The sequence below is a fragment of the Lissotriton vulgaris genome, unplaced genomic scaffold (assembly GCF_964263255.1).
Source record: "Lissotriton vulgaris unplaced genomic scaffold, aLisVul1.2 SCAFFOLD_667, whole genome shotgun sequence".
Lineage (NCBI taxonomy): Eukaryota > Metazoa > Chordata > Amphibia > Caudata > Salamandridae > Lissotriton > Lissotriton vulgaris.
This window is the reverse complement of record NW_028250265.1, coordinates 83,554-101,851: the sequence shown is the minus strand read 5'-3', so window position 1 is coordinate 101,851 and position 18,298 is coordinate 83,554. Positions and strand designations below refer to the sequence as shown.

At 43.4% G+C, this 18,298-nt stretch overlaps 1 protein-coding gene across 8 annotated transcripts in view; it reads right to left on the bottom strand.

Annotated features, from left to right (window-relative positions):
• MARK2 (microtubule affinity regulating kinase 2) overlaps window positions 1-18,298 on the bottom strand; it is a 632,043-nt gene that overhangs the window by 546,802 nt on the left and 66,943 nt on the right. For all 8 annotated transcript variants that reach the window (XM_086950522.1, XM_086950521.1, XM_086950529.1 and 5 more), the window contains exon 2: window positions 13,169-13,222. In XM_086950522.1, coding sequence (XP_086806648.1) covers window positions 13,169-13,222 — 54 coding nt within the window. The remainder of the gene's footprint in view (window positions 1-13,168; window positions 13,223-18,298) is intronic.

Below are 18,298 nucleotides of genomic sequence, written 5' to 3'. Positions count from 1 at the left end.
CATCGGACCATAACCCTATTATGCTGACAGTTCAACTTCAGCTTGGGGGTGAAAGAGCTAGCAAAGGAATTTTCGTTTCCCAGGCACCTCCTTAGTAACCCGGCTATTTAAATTACATGCAAGGAACGCTGAGGGAATACATAGAGAATAATAAACATACTGCATCTTGTGCTATAGTTTGGGACTGTTTGAAGGCATTATCAAACAGAATTGGATAAATGCAAGCTCAGTAGAAAATGAGCATAGGCAGTATTTAGATTTAGAGTAACTACATGCTAGAGATATTGCCTTGAGGGACACTAGGGAGTCCTTGATTTATTATCAGCTTATCGAATTAAGAGCAAAGCTCAGGAGAAGACTAAGGGACAGAGTAGCTAACAGTTTTCATAAGTTTAAAACCAGACAATACGAATACAGAGAAAGGGTTGGACGGGTTTTGGCCTATCAGTTAGCCGATCAGAGGGCTAAATGACATATTAAGCAAATTAAAGGAGCAGATGGTTTAGTTCATACCAAATCCCAAGATATAATAGAACAATTTATGTTATTTTATGCTGAGCTTTATAGCGATTCAGCATGCTTTAATCAGCAAATAGCTATGGATTACATACAAAAAAGCGCAATGCCTATTTTGGATCCACTTAAATCCGAACAATTGCACAAAAATGTTGATAAATAGAAATAAACGCAGCAATAAGTGCACTACCTTCAGGCAAAGCAGTAGGCGAGGATACTATTCCTCTCGAGTTTTATAAAACTTTTAAGGATTATATTGGTTCCTGTCCTGCTTGAGCTGGCTAATAAAATAAAGCAAGGTGGGGATGCACCTTCCTCCTGGAATATAACTAACATTGTTTTTCCTAAAAAGGGGAAACCTGTAGTGGATAGGGCTCATATCGTCCATTATCTTTAATCAATGCAGACGCTAAAATCTTATCAAAAATTCTCCCCTCCCATCTAGCCCCCATGATCTATCTTCTAGTATCTGAACAACAACATGGTTTTTTCCCGGGTCGAGACCCAGCTGCTCACAAACACAGCTATTGCTGCATTCGATGTCTCTGGCCACTTTAACCAGCAGAACAGGATGCTGATGTTGGACGCAGAGAAAGCCTTCAACCGAGTGGCTTTGGGGGCTAAAGTCATCTCTAGATCTCAGTTGGAGGTTGTTGCAAATATACGTAGCTGGCATAAGTTAGTACTTAGCATTATTGGGAAGTGGAATGCTGTAAAAATGAACATCCTTACGAAGTTATTGTACCGGTTTCGCACTATTCCATTGAGGGCTCCCCAGTCTTTAAGCGGCTTGAGAGTGCTGTAGGCAGTTTGATATGGGGTTATAGAAGGGCAAGGAGAGCTCTTAGGTATATTAAGATAACATACGAACAAGGTGGTTTCAAACTCCAAGACTTTAAAGCTTACTTACTACCATGCTGCTTTTGTAAGTCGGATTCAGAGCCTTCTCAATTGGCCTGGTCCAGGTAGGATTTGGTTTGCATATCAGCTGGCCTGTGGCCCAAACACGGGGTTTCTAATGTACAAGACGAATGACCCTAATTATTATAAGATGGTTCAGTTCAAGGTAGTCAGACATTTTGCCTGGATATGGCAAGACATATGCAAGGCCTATACATTGCCTGAACTGCAGGAATATACAATTCTTTGGGAAAATCCAAGATGGTCTGAAATATTTTCTGATTCTGTGGGGAGAGGGTGGCAACGCTGTGGTATAACACAGCTTTCTGATGAGCAAGGTTTTAGATCATTTGCATCACTGAAAGAAGAATTTGGAGTTTCACATAATTCGTTCTTTAGGTACTTACAAGTCTGGGATTATTTTATTCACAGAGAGGGCTTATTAGCCCTACCCAGCTCAACTGAGGTATTATTTGCATTTTTTCAAATTTCAGGCTTGGTCTGTATAGGAAAATTCTATCAGAATTGTTTTGCGGCCGCTAGTGACTATGGTATACAGATTGTAGCTAAACTGAACTGGACTTTTGAAATGAATATTACACATGAGGAAATGTATGAATCGTTGGCTATAATAAATACTGCAGTTACCTCAGTTAACTTGAAGTCACAGCAACATCGGATTATGTTTATGTTGTACTATACCCCAGAGGTCATCTCAAAGTGAGCCATGACCCATGCTTGTGTAAAGTCACGCTGCCCGAAGTGTCAAGAATATGCAGCTGATCTCCGGCACACGTTTGTTACATGTCCAAAGCTAAATAAGTTTTGGGTTGATGTAACCCAGGAGCTGGTTCAACTATCAGGCTATGATATCCAACTAACTGAGAAAGACATTTTATTGGGGGTAGTATCAGATCCGGGTAATCTAACAAAATCTCTAGTTTCGCTTATTAAAGTTTGTGCTCGTTTATGCATTGCTCGGGCATGGATTCAAACATTTTGGGGGGTTTATGAAATGGAATTGGCCTTGGCTAAAGCTAGGGGTCCACGCCTAAGGGCACAATTTGAAAGGGTGTGGTCGAGTCTTTAGTGGGACTAGAAGATGCATTGTCTACGATATGTAATTCTAGGTTACTGTCTGCAATCATCCAAACATTTTTTAAATATTGTTAATACATTTTTATTTCTCTGTGCTCTTTTTTTTGGGTGTGTTCTGAAGAAAGCCATTTGATTTGTTATTCTGTGCTACATGTGTTTACGGTATCAAACTGATGGATAATAAAATAAAAAAATAAAAAAAGGGGATGATAACCCTTTTGGTTTGTGGAAGCAGTACGCCACAACTTTGCGTTTGAATGGTTGGTTGAGTCCCTTTGTGTTTAATGAGAGTATCTTCAATGCATGCAACATAGAGGGAGTTTGGGGTCTTGTTGGACAGTTGGTGACAGTATAAGAAGGACAAGCCTTTAAACGGGGCAGGTGGCAAAGTGTGCATTTTTAGTTCGCCCCACACGTTTCTCAGAGGAGGGTGTTGGTGGTCATATGAAGAGGTTAGTGCAGGTGTCCAGCTAAGTGTTGTCGAAAGCAGGGCTCAGGTAACCGGGAGGTGTGAGCATGTCGGACGGGGAGGAGTGGGTCAAAACCGAAGCCACCATTCTCATGTGGTGCATATAACGATGTGGTAATGTGTTTTATACTGTGACATTTAAGATATTCCTCCGTGTCATTTAGAAATAAGTTGTACCCCATTATCAGTAACAATGACTGAGGGACAACCTTCCCTAGCAAACACTTCCTTAAAAAAATCCAACACTTTATTAATGGTAGCCATCGGCGCTAACTTAACTTCTGGTCACGGAGTGGTAATCCATCAAAGCATAGCGTGAATCCAATGGTAAATTCATAAAAGGACTAATGCTAATTTCTTCCAAGGTTCCTCTGGCCACTCCACACTCTTAAAAGGGGAAACATTGACTCTAAGCATTTTATCACTCGAACAACAAACCTCACATTCTCTAACCACACGGTCTGCCATGCGATCCATTCCCGGCCACCAGAAGTAACTTATCAAGCGTTTCATTGCAGAAATCCCTGGATGAGAATTATGAGCTAATTTAGGAATGATGTCTCACACCAAATGGTGGTACACATTTTCCACTTTTATAAATAAAATCACCATCCAATTTTAGTTCCTCTGACACCTTAAAAATAGGCATAAGTTCTTCAGAAACATTATTTTTTTTAGGCAAGCCTTCCACCATATTCCTCTTGACCATTTGCCATAACAAAGCATTTTTTCCACTGTCTTTCCATGTTTCCTCTGAGATATCAGCAAAAGCTCCAAATACCACATCCTGAATCGTAGTGACAACGTCTAAATCATCATCATTTTTTTTTTAGATTCAAATTCACATGGCTGACGCAACAAAGTCAGCCGTAACATTTTTTCCCCCAGGACAAATTCTGTATTGAAATAATGTTCTTGTAACCTTGACGTTAATCTGGCAATTTTTCGGTGGAATTCCAAACTCCACCAGGAGAAAGGATATTTACTAAAGGTTTATGAGCTGTCCTTAACGTAAAACTGGACCCCCAAATGTAATTTCTATAATGCTCTACTGCCCACACACATGCAAGTAAGTCATTCTCTATGACAGCAGAACGCCTCTCAGTTTCATTTAAAAGTTCTTGATGCAAAATAGACATTCCACTCTTCATTTCTGCTTTTTTACGACAACACCCCTCCAATTCCATATAGGCTGGCATCAACTGTGATGATACAGTGTTTCTTCATTCAAAATGGTCTTGAGGTGGGCGTGTTTACAATATCGTGTTTGATGTCATTAAATGCATGTTGTTGCACTTCTGTCCATTCAAACACAGTACTCTGTCTTAACCGTTATTTCAACAGCTCCATTTTTGTAGCAAAATTGGTCACAAACTTAGAGTAGTATTCACATATCCCCGCAAAGGATAATTGCTCTTTGTTCTTGGGAGACGGAGATTCTAAAATGCCATTAACATTAATTTTTTTGGTACAACACCATCACATGTGGGGGTAGGACCCAAGTATTCTACATTCTTCTTAAACATTTTGCATTTCTGAGCTTTCAGTGTCAAACCATTTTTTTTCACCTCTAACATACTTCAGACAAATGTTTAAGATGATCTTGATCATTTGCTGAAAAAATCTAAATATCGTCCTGAAAGCATTTTATAAAATTATCAATGTCCCTGAAAATATTAAACCTGATTCTCTGTAAAACCGACGCCGCTGAGGCCAAGCCAAAGGGCATTCTTGTGTACTGGTATAGTCCCTGTGAAGTTATAAATGCTGTTAACACTTTCGAATCCTCTGTCAATGGAACCTGAAGGTAGGCTGATCTCAAGTCTAATGTAGGGAATAGCTTGGCACCTTCTAACATCGAAACTACCTCATTTATATTTGGTAATTGGTGACAGTCCACAATAATTCCAGTGTTTAGTGCTCTTAAATCCACACACAACCTCACCTTTTTGTCCGGTTTGCGGACTAAAACTATGGGTGAAACCCACTCCGATGAGTTTTTTTTTGGGGGTTCAAATCTGCTTTATTGGAGTAAACAGAGTATGGTACACAGCTTGGGTCGCCTACAACCCGGAGGCCGACAGCAGGAGAAGATGAACAATACACAGCCTAGAAGCCGGCATCCCAGGGGCCCGGCGGCACATTACAGACATATACGACGCTGGTTCCGCATCCGGTGATGTAGGACAAGTAAGGATGAGCAGCAGTCGAACAGATTTTTTTGAGCGAGTGAAGATTCTCTCTTTTTTTTGTAGTTTGTAGAACAGGAACCAAAACATCCCAACGAGGTAACAACAAAGAGGCAGTGCATGACCATGTAGTAGTGATGAGTGATAGTGGTGTACTATGGTAGTCCGGGCAGGTAGAGGCGTGTGGGGGAAATTGTGCCCAGAACTTCCATCCCAGTGCTGTAGAAGTCAGTAGAGTTCCAACCTAGGAAAGCGCAGGGTGTCTCGGGATGTCGCCCGCCAGAGGTGTGAAATCGTGTTGTGATTGCGAGAGAGGGTGTACATGCTCAGAGAGGAGAAGGGGGCAGATCGATCGAGGCAGGGCAGCCCACATCACCAGGGAGTCCGTGGGGGTAGGAGGGCATATATAGAGAGGGAGGGCTGAAAGCCACATCAGGAGCTATAGGTTAAGTTCTGGGAGAGAGCTCAGGGTGCTGAGGAGTGACAGGTAAGTCGCCCGATTGCGCGTCATCGTTTGACCGCCTGAGCAGGTATTGCACCAGAGGATCTCAAATATCCCTGGGCCGACACGAGAGAGGTAGCAGCTCAGCAAAGGTGGCATGCTGATCCTGGCAATATGTCAAATCCGTAAAGCCAGTCCTTGAACTTGGGCGCCCTTCCCCTGCTCCAGCGGCACGCAACACGCCGCTTGGCCAAGAGCAAAGCTGTGTCAACGAATTTTCTGCAATCTCTAGGCAATTGCATCGTGTATCCGAGGATGGCTATCAGAGGGTCAGCAGGGATCTCCTCCCCCACCATCTCCGCAATGGCCTCCATCACCTGTCGCCAGTAGCGAGCGATCTGGGGGCAAGCCCATGCCAGGTGAAGAAAATCAGCATGGTCGGCGCGACAACGCTCACAACGATCATTATCAGCCAACCCGAATCTATACTTCCGGACCGGCGTGTAATATATCCTCTGAAGGAATTTATAATTAATAATTTTCAATCTGCAGCTGGCAGAGATGCGGGAAGTCAGTGTACAGCAGTGTTTCCACTGGTCATCTGAGATATCGATGGCATGTTCAGCGGACCAGTGTAGCCAGGCAGCGGAGACCTGCTCTGGAGCAGCACCGCAGATCTGGCGGTAGAGCCCAGAGACCAAGTGGGTCCCGTCTTGCGATCCCAAGAGGAAGTGCAGCGGTGGCAGGATCTCAGGCTCATCAGGGTAGTCGGGCAGGATGTCACACATCCCCGTACGTAGCCGAATATAGTAAAAGAGTTCAAGGGGAGTATGCTCATGCGTTTTAAAAAATAGGTCAGCTGACTTGAAATGATTCTCGTGAAACAGATCACCCCAGCAGGTGACAAGTAGTTTATCACAGAGTTGACGGAATCCCAGTTCTGATAACAAGGAAAGTTGTGGATGGTAGGTGAGCGGTAGTCTGGGGGAGTAGGGCAGCGGGCATAACAGTCGCCTAGCAATACGGCGCCATGCATCTAATGTGCAGTAGACCGAGGTATTCGATGTGGTGATGGATGTCTCAAGACAGTGTAGCAGGCCGTTGAGCGGGAGTGGGTGCACAATCCAGTCTTCCACCGCTATATGCGGCATGAAGGGAGTAGGAGCCATCCAGTGGTAGGCAAAATGCGCCTGCGCGCACTGATAGTATGTTTCAAAATCGGGGACATCGAATCCTCCCTGGTCGTAGGGAAGGGTCAGTGTCGACCACTTTAAGCGGGGAGAGTTGCCACCCCAGAAAAGCCTGCGCAGCTCCGTACGGAGTGTCTTGAAGAAAAAAGCACCAGGGTAGTAGGGGATATTAAGAAAAAGGTACAGAAAGCGGGGCAATATCACCATTTTTATGAGTGAAGCACTCCCAGCCATGGAGAGTGGCAGCGTGATTTATTTATTTATTTATTTATTTTAAACATTTCTAAAGCGCAACAAATACCCGTGGGTGTCTCGGCGCTGCGACTTAAGCTGGCAATCTCATTTAATCATGCAGTCTACCTTGTGAAGAGAGGTATTGGACAGTTATTGGTCAAATAGCCATGTTTTTACAAGTTTTCTAAATTGGATTAGTGAAGGTGCCGATTTTAATTCCATTGGAAGCGTGTTCCAGAGTTTGGCTGCGGAGTTAATGAAGCATCGATCGCCCCATTTAACAGTCCTGGTTCGAGGCACCACCAGAAGAAGTCTCTGTTCCGATCGAAGCGATCTTTTCGGGAGATAGTAACATAATTTCTGTTTAAGAAACACTGGGCCTTGACCTTTGAGAGCTTTATAGGCGAGACACAGGGTCTTGAATCTGATGCGATTCCTCACCGTTAACCAATGAAAGTTTCTTATTGCCTGTTTGGTCGACTGGAATCTGGGGATGCCTGCTAGCAGCCTTGCCGCAGCATTTTGAATGAGCTGCAGTTTGGCCACCACCTTTGCCTGCGCATTTACAAAGAGTCCATTACAATAGTCGAGGGACGAGAGTACTAAGGAAGTCACCACTGTTTTCCTTGTACTCTCGGGTAAAAAAGGCAATATTTTTCTGATAATCTTAAGCTTGTAGAAAGCAGAGGACGCTACCTGGTTGGCATGGTTAGCGAAACTGAGGTTGTCGTCAAAGACAACTCCCAGATTTCTAACTTTGTGTACCGGCTCTGGGGGGGCTCCAAGCGAGGTTGGCCACCACTTATTTGACCAGTGTGGGGATAATTTTCCGAAGATCATTACCTCCGTTTTGTCTGAGTTGAGGCGCAAACAGTTCTCGGTCATCCAATCCTTAATAGCTATCATACCTTCCTGGAAGCTGGCAGATACTTCTTCGCCGTCGTTCTTGATCGCGATCACCAATTGGGTGTCGTCGGCGTAAGATGTAAGGCTCATCCGGTAGTTCTTAATTACCCTAGCTAAGTCCGACACATAGATGTTAAAAAGTGTCGGACTTAGGGATGAGCCTTGCGGAACGCCGCATGGGAGGGCGAGTTCGGTGGATTGAAATACGCCCAAAGTCACTGCCTGCGTCCTGTTCGAGAGGAAAGAGGCTAAGAGCTCTTTGGCTAATGAGCAGATGCCCATCTCCTCGACACGGTCAATCAGAACTGTATGATTGACCGTGTCAAAGGCTGCCGAGAGGTCCAGTAGGACCAATATCGCTGTTCCTCCTTGGTCTCTGATGGTTCTTATATCATCGGCAGCCTTTATAAGAGCGGTCTCGGTTCCATGGAGTTTGCGAAATCAGAACTGGGACTCGTCCAGGAGACTGTTCTGTTCTATATACTCAGCCAATTGGCTGTTCATGGCTCTTTCCACAACCTTGGCCAGAAAAGGCAGGCTAGCGATGGGTCTGTAATTTTTGAGAGTTGTTTTCTCTAATCCACTTTTTTTAAGGAGGGGTTTCAATAAAGTATTTTTTAGCTTATCTGGGAAGATGCCAGCATGGAACATGGCGTTACATATTGGAGTGATAACTTCACTTACCAAGTCTATAATTGGAGAAAGAATTTTTGGGGGGCAAGGATCTAAGGAAGAGCCGGTTTTTACCTGTCTCATGATATCCATTATCTCTTCCTTCGTTACGTCCCTGAATTTAGCAAATGAGCAATCCGGGATTTTTTTTGGTTGTTTTAGTTGCTTGGTGGTATTAGGTGCAGTCACCGAGAATTCGGAATAGATGTCATTAACTTTTGAGTAAAAGAAGCTTGCCAAATTGTTGCAAAATTCCTGTGTTTGGGGGGGGACTCAAGTCAGGCGCTCTTCCTGACAATGTCTTGACTACTTCAAATAGTTGTCGGCTTGAATTTTTCGACTTTTCGATTTGTTGCTCAAAATATCTTTTTTTTTTTTCCTCATGAATCATGTTTTTGTAAATTGCTAATTCATTTTTATACTTGGTTTTACTCATGTTGTCATAGGTTTTTCGCCATATTTTTTCCTCATGTCTGCAGATCTGTTTTTGTTTTCTAAGGGTCTCTGAATACCACGGTGCAGATGGCACTTGTCTATTTTTCGAAATAGTTTTTAGTGGGGCGTGTTTTTCCACTGCATTGCCCACCCAGTTAAGAAACTGATCTACTGCTTCAGTAGGATTAGGCTGGGTTTCGGGGCGAGTATTGGTCAGAGACTTCCTGAAGGTATCATAGTTGATGTCCTTCCACACTCTAAATTTGTCCTGAGAGGAAGCTTGTTTAGCAAGGTTGATTCGTTTGCTCGGTAGGCGACAGCCTATGGCATGATGATCTGTCCATGTCAAAGGTAATATGTTGGAAACCTCCAACTCATTGATGTTAGAGAATATAGCATCCAGAGTGTGTCCAGCTCCGTGGGTGGGAGCCTTTATGTGTTGGTATAGACCCAACGTGTGACATTCAGCTAAAAGGGCTTGAGTGTCAGCTTCATCTGTCTTATCTAAGTGAAAATTTAGGTCTCCCAATACAATAAAGTAATCCTCAATGGCTAGTGGTTCTATCCAAGAAGTGAAAGAGGAGAGAAACTCTGCGCGAGGACCAGGAGGTCTATATATAAGTACTCCTTTAAGGTTGTGTGAGGGGTTTAGGTAGATAGTAAACTGTAACGCCTCGCAGGCTAGCGATGGCATGGGAGAGATTCTAACTGGAAAGATGTCTCGGCTAATAATTGCCAAGCCTCCTCCTCTTTTTTCCCCCTGCCTATCCCTCCTAAACACCTTGTAGCCGTCTGGTACTGCTACTTGTAGATCGGGTTCGGATGAATCATCCATCCATGTTTCCGTTACAAAAAGGATGTCTATTGCCTGGTCCACTATTAGATCGGCTATATCTTGCCTGTGACAGGCCAGGGAGCGAGCGTTAACAAGAAAAATGGATATTTTAGGGGGTTTGTTGGCATCATTAGTACAATGGCTGGATTTGTTATTGAAAAGCGGTACAGAGGATTTACAGTCCCTACACCCAATTTCAGTTCGTTCATGTAGATCCTCGGGATTGTGTTTGGCGCAAGATGTCATATATCCTGCCTTCCACATCCGTATTTGAGCAGGCGTATAAGTGATCCTTTCGGTACTGAGCGGGGCAGGGGGTATGGCGCTAGGCGCGGGACTGGCGCGGACGGGCGCAGACGGGCTTGCCTCTGGCGCGCCTCCGGCACGCCGCCGGCGCGCCCGCTGCGCGGACGGGATGGGCGTCTGTTTTTATCCAGTTTAGAGGAGGGTGGGAGGCGTCCAGCTACTAGAGCGCCACCCTTCCTACCTCCAGTATGGCGCCCACGTAATGCGCTATAATGTTCTAAAGGGGTCTGGTATTTTAAAAGTACAAAAGTTTCAAAGTATGAAAACAGAGGAATAAGGCACACGTTTTAAAATAATTATGCAGAACCCCCGGCTTCCGCCTCAGGGGTGAGAAAGACTAGCTTTAGGTCAATGCGCGAGCGATCTCGCGCTGTTTATGAAGCCTGGGAGGGCGGGAGGCGTCCAGCTACTAGAGCGCCACCCTTCCTACCTCCAGTATGGCGCCCACGTAATGCGCGGTAATGTTCTAAAGGGGTCTGGTATTTTAAAAGTACAAAAGTTTCAAAGTATGAAAACAGAGGAATAAGGCACACGTTTTAAAATAATTATGCAGAACCCCCGGCTTCCGCCTCAGGGGTGAGAAAGACTAGCTTTAAGTCCATCTATCGACAGAGGCAGTCAACTTGGTTATGGCTACTCCATAATTGGATCGTAGCGTCTCGTCCTTATCACGAGAAATAGCGCCGGGGGGGGGGGGGGGTCTTAAGGTCCACCGGCGACGATCCAGATCCCGAAGAAGGTCCAGTGGGGTCCCGCGGCACCGGGCCCAAAGGCGCCGGCGTAGTCGGGACCGCTTGACCCTGTGGCACCGGGCAGGAAGGCGCCGGCAGTGTCGGGACTGTGGGGCCCTGCGGCGCCGGGCCCGAAGGCGCCGGCGGCGTCTGGGCCGAAACACCCGACTGCGTCGGGGCCGAAACCCCCGACCCGCTAGGGGCCCCAGACGGGTCCGCTGGGCCCGAAGGCGCCGCGGAGCCCGTCGGAGGAGAGAGGGACCTCATGGCCATGAGGAAGCGCTCGATCTCCTCCGGCGCCGAGACTCCGAAGGAGCAGTGTGGGCGGTGTCACCCGAACCCCCGGCCGCATCGTGCGAGCGTCGGGGAGTCAGAAGAGCGATGACGCCTCTTCGACTTCTTGTGCTTCTTACCCGACGACGACTTAGACCCGAAGGAGTGGTGCCGACTCTCGTAACTGTGGTGGCTCTGAGCCCGCGACCTGTCCCTCGACCTCCATGTGGGACCAGGACCTCTCACGGCGCGGGGCCGACTGCCAGAGTTCGAGTCGCCTGCGGTACCGCTCCCACCTGGCTTTCGAAGAGAGGGCCCGGCAGTCGGAGCAGGCCTTGTCGTCGTGGTCGACGCCTAGACAAGTTAGGCACAGGTGGTGAGGATCCGTGACCGACATCGTGCGGTCGCAATCCTCACAGTGCTTTAAACTAGGCATCCCTACGGCACCAATCGGAGTCGTAAGACTTCGAGAAATTATCAAAAATGATCCAAAAAAGTTAGTCAAAAATTGACTAAGGGTTACTGCTTTTTCCAGATCTGCGCTTGCTGGCGTGGAAAAAAGAAGAACTGATGTCAGCACGCGGAGGCGGCGTCTAAGTACTCAGACGACATCATCACGGCGCCGACGATGGACACGGAGCCGCAGACGACGCCTACCGACGCGCAAGGGTACTGCTACGCAAAAGTTTCCGGATCCAGTCTGACGCCTGGGTATATTCTAAGGTAAGGAATCTATCACTAACGTGTCTCTTTCAGATAGTACGCTATGTTTAAGCTTTTTAACTGTTTTGGTCAAAATTACAAATCGATTGTTCACATCTTGATCAGACGCGGTTGAAGACCTATAAAGCTATTTTAGCACTCTACGGCCACAGAATACTATCTACAAAACCGGAAAAAGTGTATTTTACGTAAAGCAAATAAATCATTTCAAGTAGATATTGAGTTTTTTGTTCAAGACCTTGCATTAAAAAAACAAAAACAGCAGTGGAGTATCAACGGAAAAGTTTGGACTGCAGATCTTTCCATCGGAATTCAACACCAAATATAAGCAAAGGTCTAGGTTTGTAACAAATTGCTTCTTTGTCTCCTGCACTAAGACTGAACCAACCAAATACAAATTATAGGAGAAAACAAATTTGAGAAGCAAAGAACTTTAAAACACCGAAGAGAACGCGCAAATGGAGGGCACGACCTCTGAACTCAACAAACCAAACATAAAATAACTTTATATTGAGCTGAGTGCCTGCCCTTTTAAAAAATGAACTAATTTTAAATACTACACAATTAGATTGAGAATACAGGGTGGTACTCCTAATCATAATTCCCATGTGGACGCTGCACCACTCCCTCCTCGTGCGCTCCTCCCCTATGCAAACATATTTAAGATAGCCCCTTCCCCCACCCCAGTAGCCAATCCGGATTATATAGATCACTGTGTTTTTGGGTTGTTTTATTTTTTAGTGGAAACAGAAAAACTCACATTTCAAACAAGTGGGATTGTAGCAAAATAAGTTGGAAAACAAAATGAAGGTGATGTGTCAAAATGGACTTCGTAGGTGACCATTCCACACCCTAGCCTTACTAGAAAGAAAACGATGGAGGGAGAGAGAAGAGGTAGCAAGAAAAAAGCTAGAGATACAAAGGGGAAAGCAGGAGTAAATGATAGGAAATGCTGGGTAAAATAATTTTGTGAAAGAAATCTGGGAGTAAATAAATACAATGCATGCTGCGTAAGAGATTATAATGAGATGAACTTTACAAACTGAAACTGTAAGCAGGACTGGATACCGGGTCTGTGAAAGTTCAGATGGCAGTTTCTCAATGAAAAGTTGACTATTCATCAGTTTACTCATTCGCCACACTTTCCCAAAAACTATATTTTCATGTTCATAAATGTCGAATTTCGTGTGGAAAGGCCACTTTAAAGTAATACATAAACCATTAAATACAGGTTAAAACTAGAGCTTACCTTTTGAAGACTGGAGGAGTTAAGTTGGGTTTTGTCGATAATTTTCACGGCAACCTTTGAGAAAATAAACAGAAACAATATTTATTTCCATCCAGTAATCCGGCAAGGAAGAACATAAAGGAATTGGATAGGACATTAACAGATAATACAGATGTGCACACACTGTCTATTTTTTTGTTTTTATCCCAGAAGGAACACCCCAAAACTACCACTCAATATTAACAATCAATTGTATAATAAAATCAAAATACAGACAATATAATGAAACTATACAGACCTTTTTTGTGAATTACACCTCATTCTGATCAGCGCAAGATATCACATCAAACAAAACACAAAGTGAGTTGAAACCAGCAGTGCAATGCAACAGAACGCCTCAGTCCAATAAGAAAACTAGTTACCTGTAATTTCAATTATCCAGTATTAGTATCTTTCATAGATTCCCATGTTTGAATCATCAACACTTTCGAGGTGGGAGTCTCACAGTAAAACTAAATATATATATATATCCCATAATAGGCAATACCATACCATCCAGACCGAGTATCACCTACCGCAGGGGCCGCAATTTCAGTGATCTACTAGTACACAATTTAATCAGTGACATCATACCCCGGGGAATAGATCTTCCTGGATTTTTTCCTTGTGGGCATTGCAAAGCCTGTGCGAACAGTCAGATGGTTAAAGAATACTGGAATCCTAGTACCAACAAGATGGAAACCATTAAACAATTTTTGACCTGCACTACCACATTTGTGGTATATGTCCTCGTATGCCCATGTGAACTCAAGTACGTGGGCAGCACCACAAAAATGGCCAAACAACGGATATTGGAACATACCAGGGCAATAACGAATAAAGACAAGCAATATCCCATTGCCAGACATTTCGAAAGTCATCATTTTTCCAATGCCAAATTTCTGAGGTACTATATTGTTGAACAAGTTATCTTATCCACTAGAGGTGGCAACCGTGCATTGAGACTAAGACAAAGAGAGTCGAAATATATCATTGGTCTCTGCACCCGTTTTCCGAAAGGACATAACCTCGATGAGGAATACAATGTACATTTACATCATGAATGATATTTTGTTAATGTTAATGTGATAACTTAATTTCAACAGTACATTAGTCCTCGTATGCTTCCATCCACAGGTTGAAAGGGTGGGACTACGTCTCAGGTCCACGAATTCAGCAACCCAGTCCTTTCAACACTGGCCTTCTCCATTCTTCAGCTCAAGTATGGTTTTTATATCTCTTTTGTTGAATCACAGTGCACTTTATTATTTTTTGGTGGTTGGAACTGGGTTTTTTCAATGCAGATCCTCAACATAGTTCTCAATCCTGCTGTCTCTGTGTGAACATTTATACATTGTGCCAGTACTTTTTGACCGGGACAGTCTTGATAGCTGGTGTCCGGTGGCTTCCCCACTAACAAGGGAACTGGTAGTATGGACCTCAATTAGATATATACAATTGCTCTCGCATACCCACTATCCAAGGGATACTTAGATACTCATGTGCTTTCCTCCAGGCAGCCCAGCGTAGTTACGGGGTCACAATACAACAGTATTGTTTACTGCCAAGCAAGTCAGTTACCAAGGGAACCATAGGGGGTTCCATTGGCCAATCACGCGCTAACATAACAAGCACGTGACTGGACAACCGAATCACAAGGTCTCCATTCTGTGACAGTTCGAGTGGGATCGAGGGGGTTTCATTGGCCAATCACGCGCTAACATAACAAGCACGTGACTGGATAACCCAATCACCAGGTCCACTTTCTAAGCCAGTTCGAGTGGGTTTGTTTCAGAACTATTTGCAAAATACACCTCGCAATATGGACTATATGCATGAATTATAATATAAGTCCAGGCCAATGTATATTTATTGTAAATAATGTCGCAGTGGGATAACGACTTTAAAAAGTGAATCTTTGCACATGTACATTAATTGAGTTGTATATAACAGGTAATTACTGTATGTTATAAATACAAGTGAGAATTTGTATATATGTCGTATTTACCATTCAGGTAAACCCACTGAAAGATGGCGCCTCCAACACTAAGGTTAGGCGTGTGAGTCCATCTTTGATGTTTAGCATGCACACACGGTAAATACAGCAATTGTTTTGAGGACTATTGTGTGAACAAGCACTCACGGAGTGCGAAACGCGTCACGTAGGGCTTATGGCGTGAATAAACCCTACTTGTTGGCAGACCCGATTTGTTGGTGTGGTTATTGCTGTGCCTGAGTGCGCGCTTGGGACGCCGTTTTGCTTTACATATTAACTACCGGATACCTCACCGGCAGCGCGCCACCCCCACGAGACGATGGATGCCCCATAGAGGTAATCTTTGGATTTATATATATATATATATATATATATATGACTGAAGCAAACTATATAATAATATGCCATAATGGACTGCACAGGCACTGTGGTAGCCCACCCCTGTCCTTTTGTAAAAGGAACCAAAGTTGAAACACAGCCAATCAGGCTTTAGCAGCCTCAGATTTTCCAGGGCAAGTGACAAGAGTAATACAACAGCAATAAGGAAAGCCTCTCCAGGGAGGAGGGTGGGTCGCATGTCAATCTATGAAAGATGCTAATACTGGATAACTGGAGTTGCAGGTAAATAACTCTTATTCTTATCCAGTATTTGATCTTTCATAGAATCACATGCTTGAATCAGAATAGATAGCAGTTAAACCATTTGATTTTGGGGATGGTGGGTTTCATATGAATGGCAAATAGGTATATATATATATATATATATATCTATATATATATATCTCTATCTCTATCTCTATCTCTATCTCTATCTCTATATATATATATATATATATATATATATATATATATATATATATATATATAGAGAGAGAGAGAGAGAGAGAGAGAGAGAGAGAGAGAGAGAGAGAGAGAGAGAGAGAGAGAGAGAGAGAGAGAGAGAGAGAGAGAGAGAGAGAGAGAGAAACAACAATTGGAATCAGCACCCATCAATTGAGAAATCTCATTACAATTAATTGAAACATAAAACATCCATGATGGATAGTAGAAGAAACTGGTCCAAAAGTTCTCTTGTAGTCGAAATAATTGTTCTTTATAAATGTAATGTATTCAGACGTTTAAAATCGAATGATCACAAGTGATTCTTTTAGCCCATAATTCTTTTAGCCAACGTGTTTCGTCTGTCGAGACATCTTCTGGGCAGAGAATTCTATATATATGGTTTGACTGTAGTCCAATAGCAAAAAAAGGAGTTCAGGGACACAAATAAATATGGTGCCTCAATAGTCATCTGAATATGATGCACGTAGAGAAGATAAGAATAGGCAGGGTGGCCAGCAGCAATCAAAAACGTCTGTGTTCGAAAGTTGTAAAAAAACTTTCGAGCACAAACGTTTTTGATTGCAGTAGCCGACGGCGAAGAGACTATCAGCGATGATGGTGCAGTTTTCGCCGATGAATCCGTCGACAAAGCAAACGCCGACAAGGAATGCTCAAGTGTGAACTCAGGAGGTGGTTTTTGTCATCGACTGAGCCTTTTTTGACGACGAGGAAGTCTTGAAAGACTCAGTCTTAGGTTGTTTGAAGGCAGTCTTTGGAGCAGTGTTTTGAGGCAGTTTTCTCCACCGATTTGTTTTCCAGAAGGGAATGGCCTTTTTTTGAGGTAATATGTAGCGCTTCATGATGCGATTTTTTTTGTAGATTTCTTTAGTTCCTCAGGGGATTCCTCAGACCGGTCCCTTTTTTTTGAAGATGAACTGATGCCTGGGAATTACCACTGCCTTCATCAGACACCACAGAGGTTTTAGATTTCAGCCTTTCTAGCTAAATAAGTAATCTGCCTTTCCTGTCTTTTAAGGTCTTAGAAGAAATAGTCCTGCAGATCCTACAGCCCCCTTTACTTGATGAGGGTAAAGACAATAAATACAATACTTGTGAGGATCTTCAAAATGCAGCCTCTTCTTCCCACATGACCCACAAGACTTGAATAATTCTTTTTTATAAGTATCAGACATTCTGTACTCACAAAATCAAACCGATGAAAGAAAACTGAGCAGAGCTCGTAAAGACTCCCTGTCACATGACGTGCGGTAAAAAAATCTGAGGGACTTGCCTCTCTGTGGAGTGTTCTAGAGGGTGCTAGAGCCTGATTGGCTGTGTTTCAACTTTGGTTCCTTTTTACAAAAGGACAAGGGATGAGCTACTACAGTGACTGTGCAGTCCATTATGGCATACTATATGTATTACTACTGAGTATATATATATATATATATATATATATATATATATATATATATATATATATATATATATATATCCATCCTCCACCGAGAAAATATACGCCACACTCTCTCAGATTGTTAGAGATCAATATAGATTTATTCAGGCCATTGCCTGCTCCTTCATCACCTACGAGTTTCGACCAGCAGTTCTGGATCACAGTGTTTAGTGTAGTCCCTTTACCCTTTCACCTATTTGTACCACAAACCCAGTCAGCAAATTATGATGCATCTTGGGAGAGGTAGTTTCATTCACAATTTGCATACATATACATGCAACAAAATTTCATTGTGTGTTATATTTGACAAACAATTGATATGTTTCATTATAACAATTGCACCATCCGTTCCACATGTTACATATTACATAATGTCTAATACATCACCAGGGGTTTGTGCGCATACAGTACTATCCTGTATTTAGGCCATTAAGTCTTAGTGACTGATAAGCGTCAGTGAGCAAGCTGTTCAATTCTTGGCTCAGTGTCCACTGTTTGAACATGAATTTGCCTCTGGTACGATTTGCCTTGTGCTTGCAACCCTTCCAGTCTCCTCATCCTGAGGCTCAGTGCCCTTATGAGCTAGTATACCCACATACGTTTTGATGGTCAAATGTCATTATGCTTGTTTGCAGTTTTATATCATCTGGTTTCTCCTGTTCTTTTATCTCAATTACTTCTCTTTGCTCTTTCCATTGATATATTTATGTTAATTTCATCCTTATTCTTGATTTTTGATTAACAGAATGTGTATTTACAGGTGTATGTACAGTTCTTCATCCCCATTCAACCCCATCGGGATTTTGGTCTTAAATCTGATAATCAACCTTCATTCCAG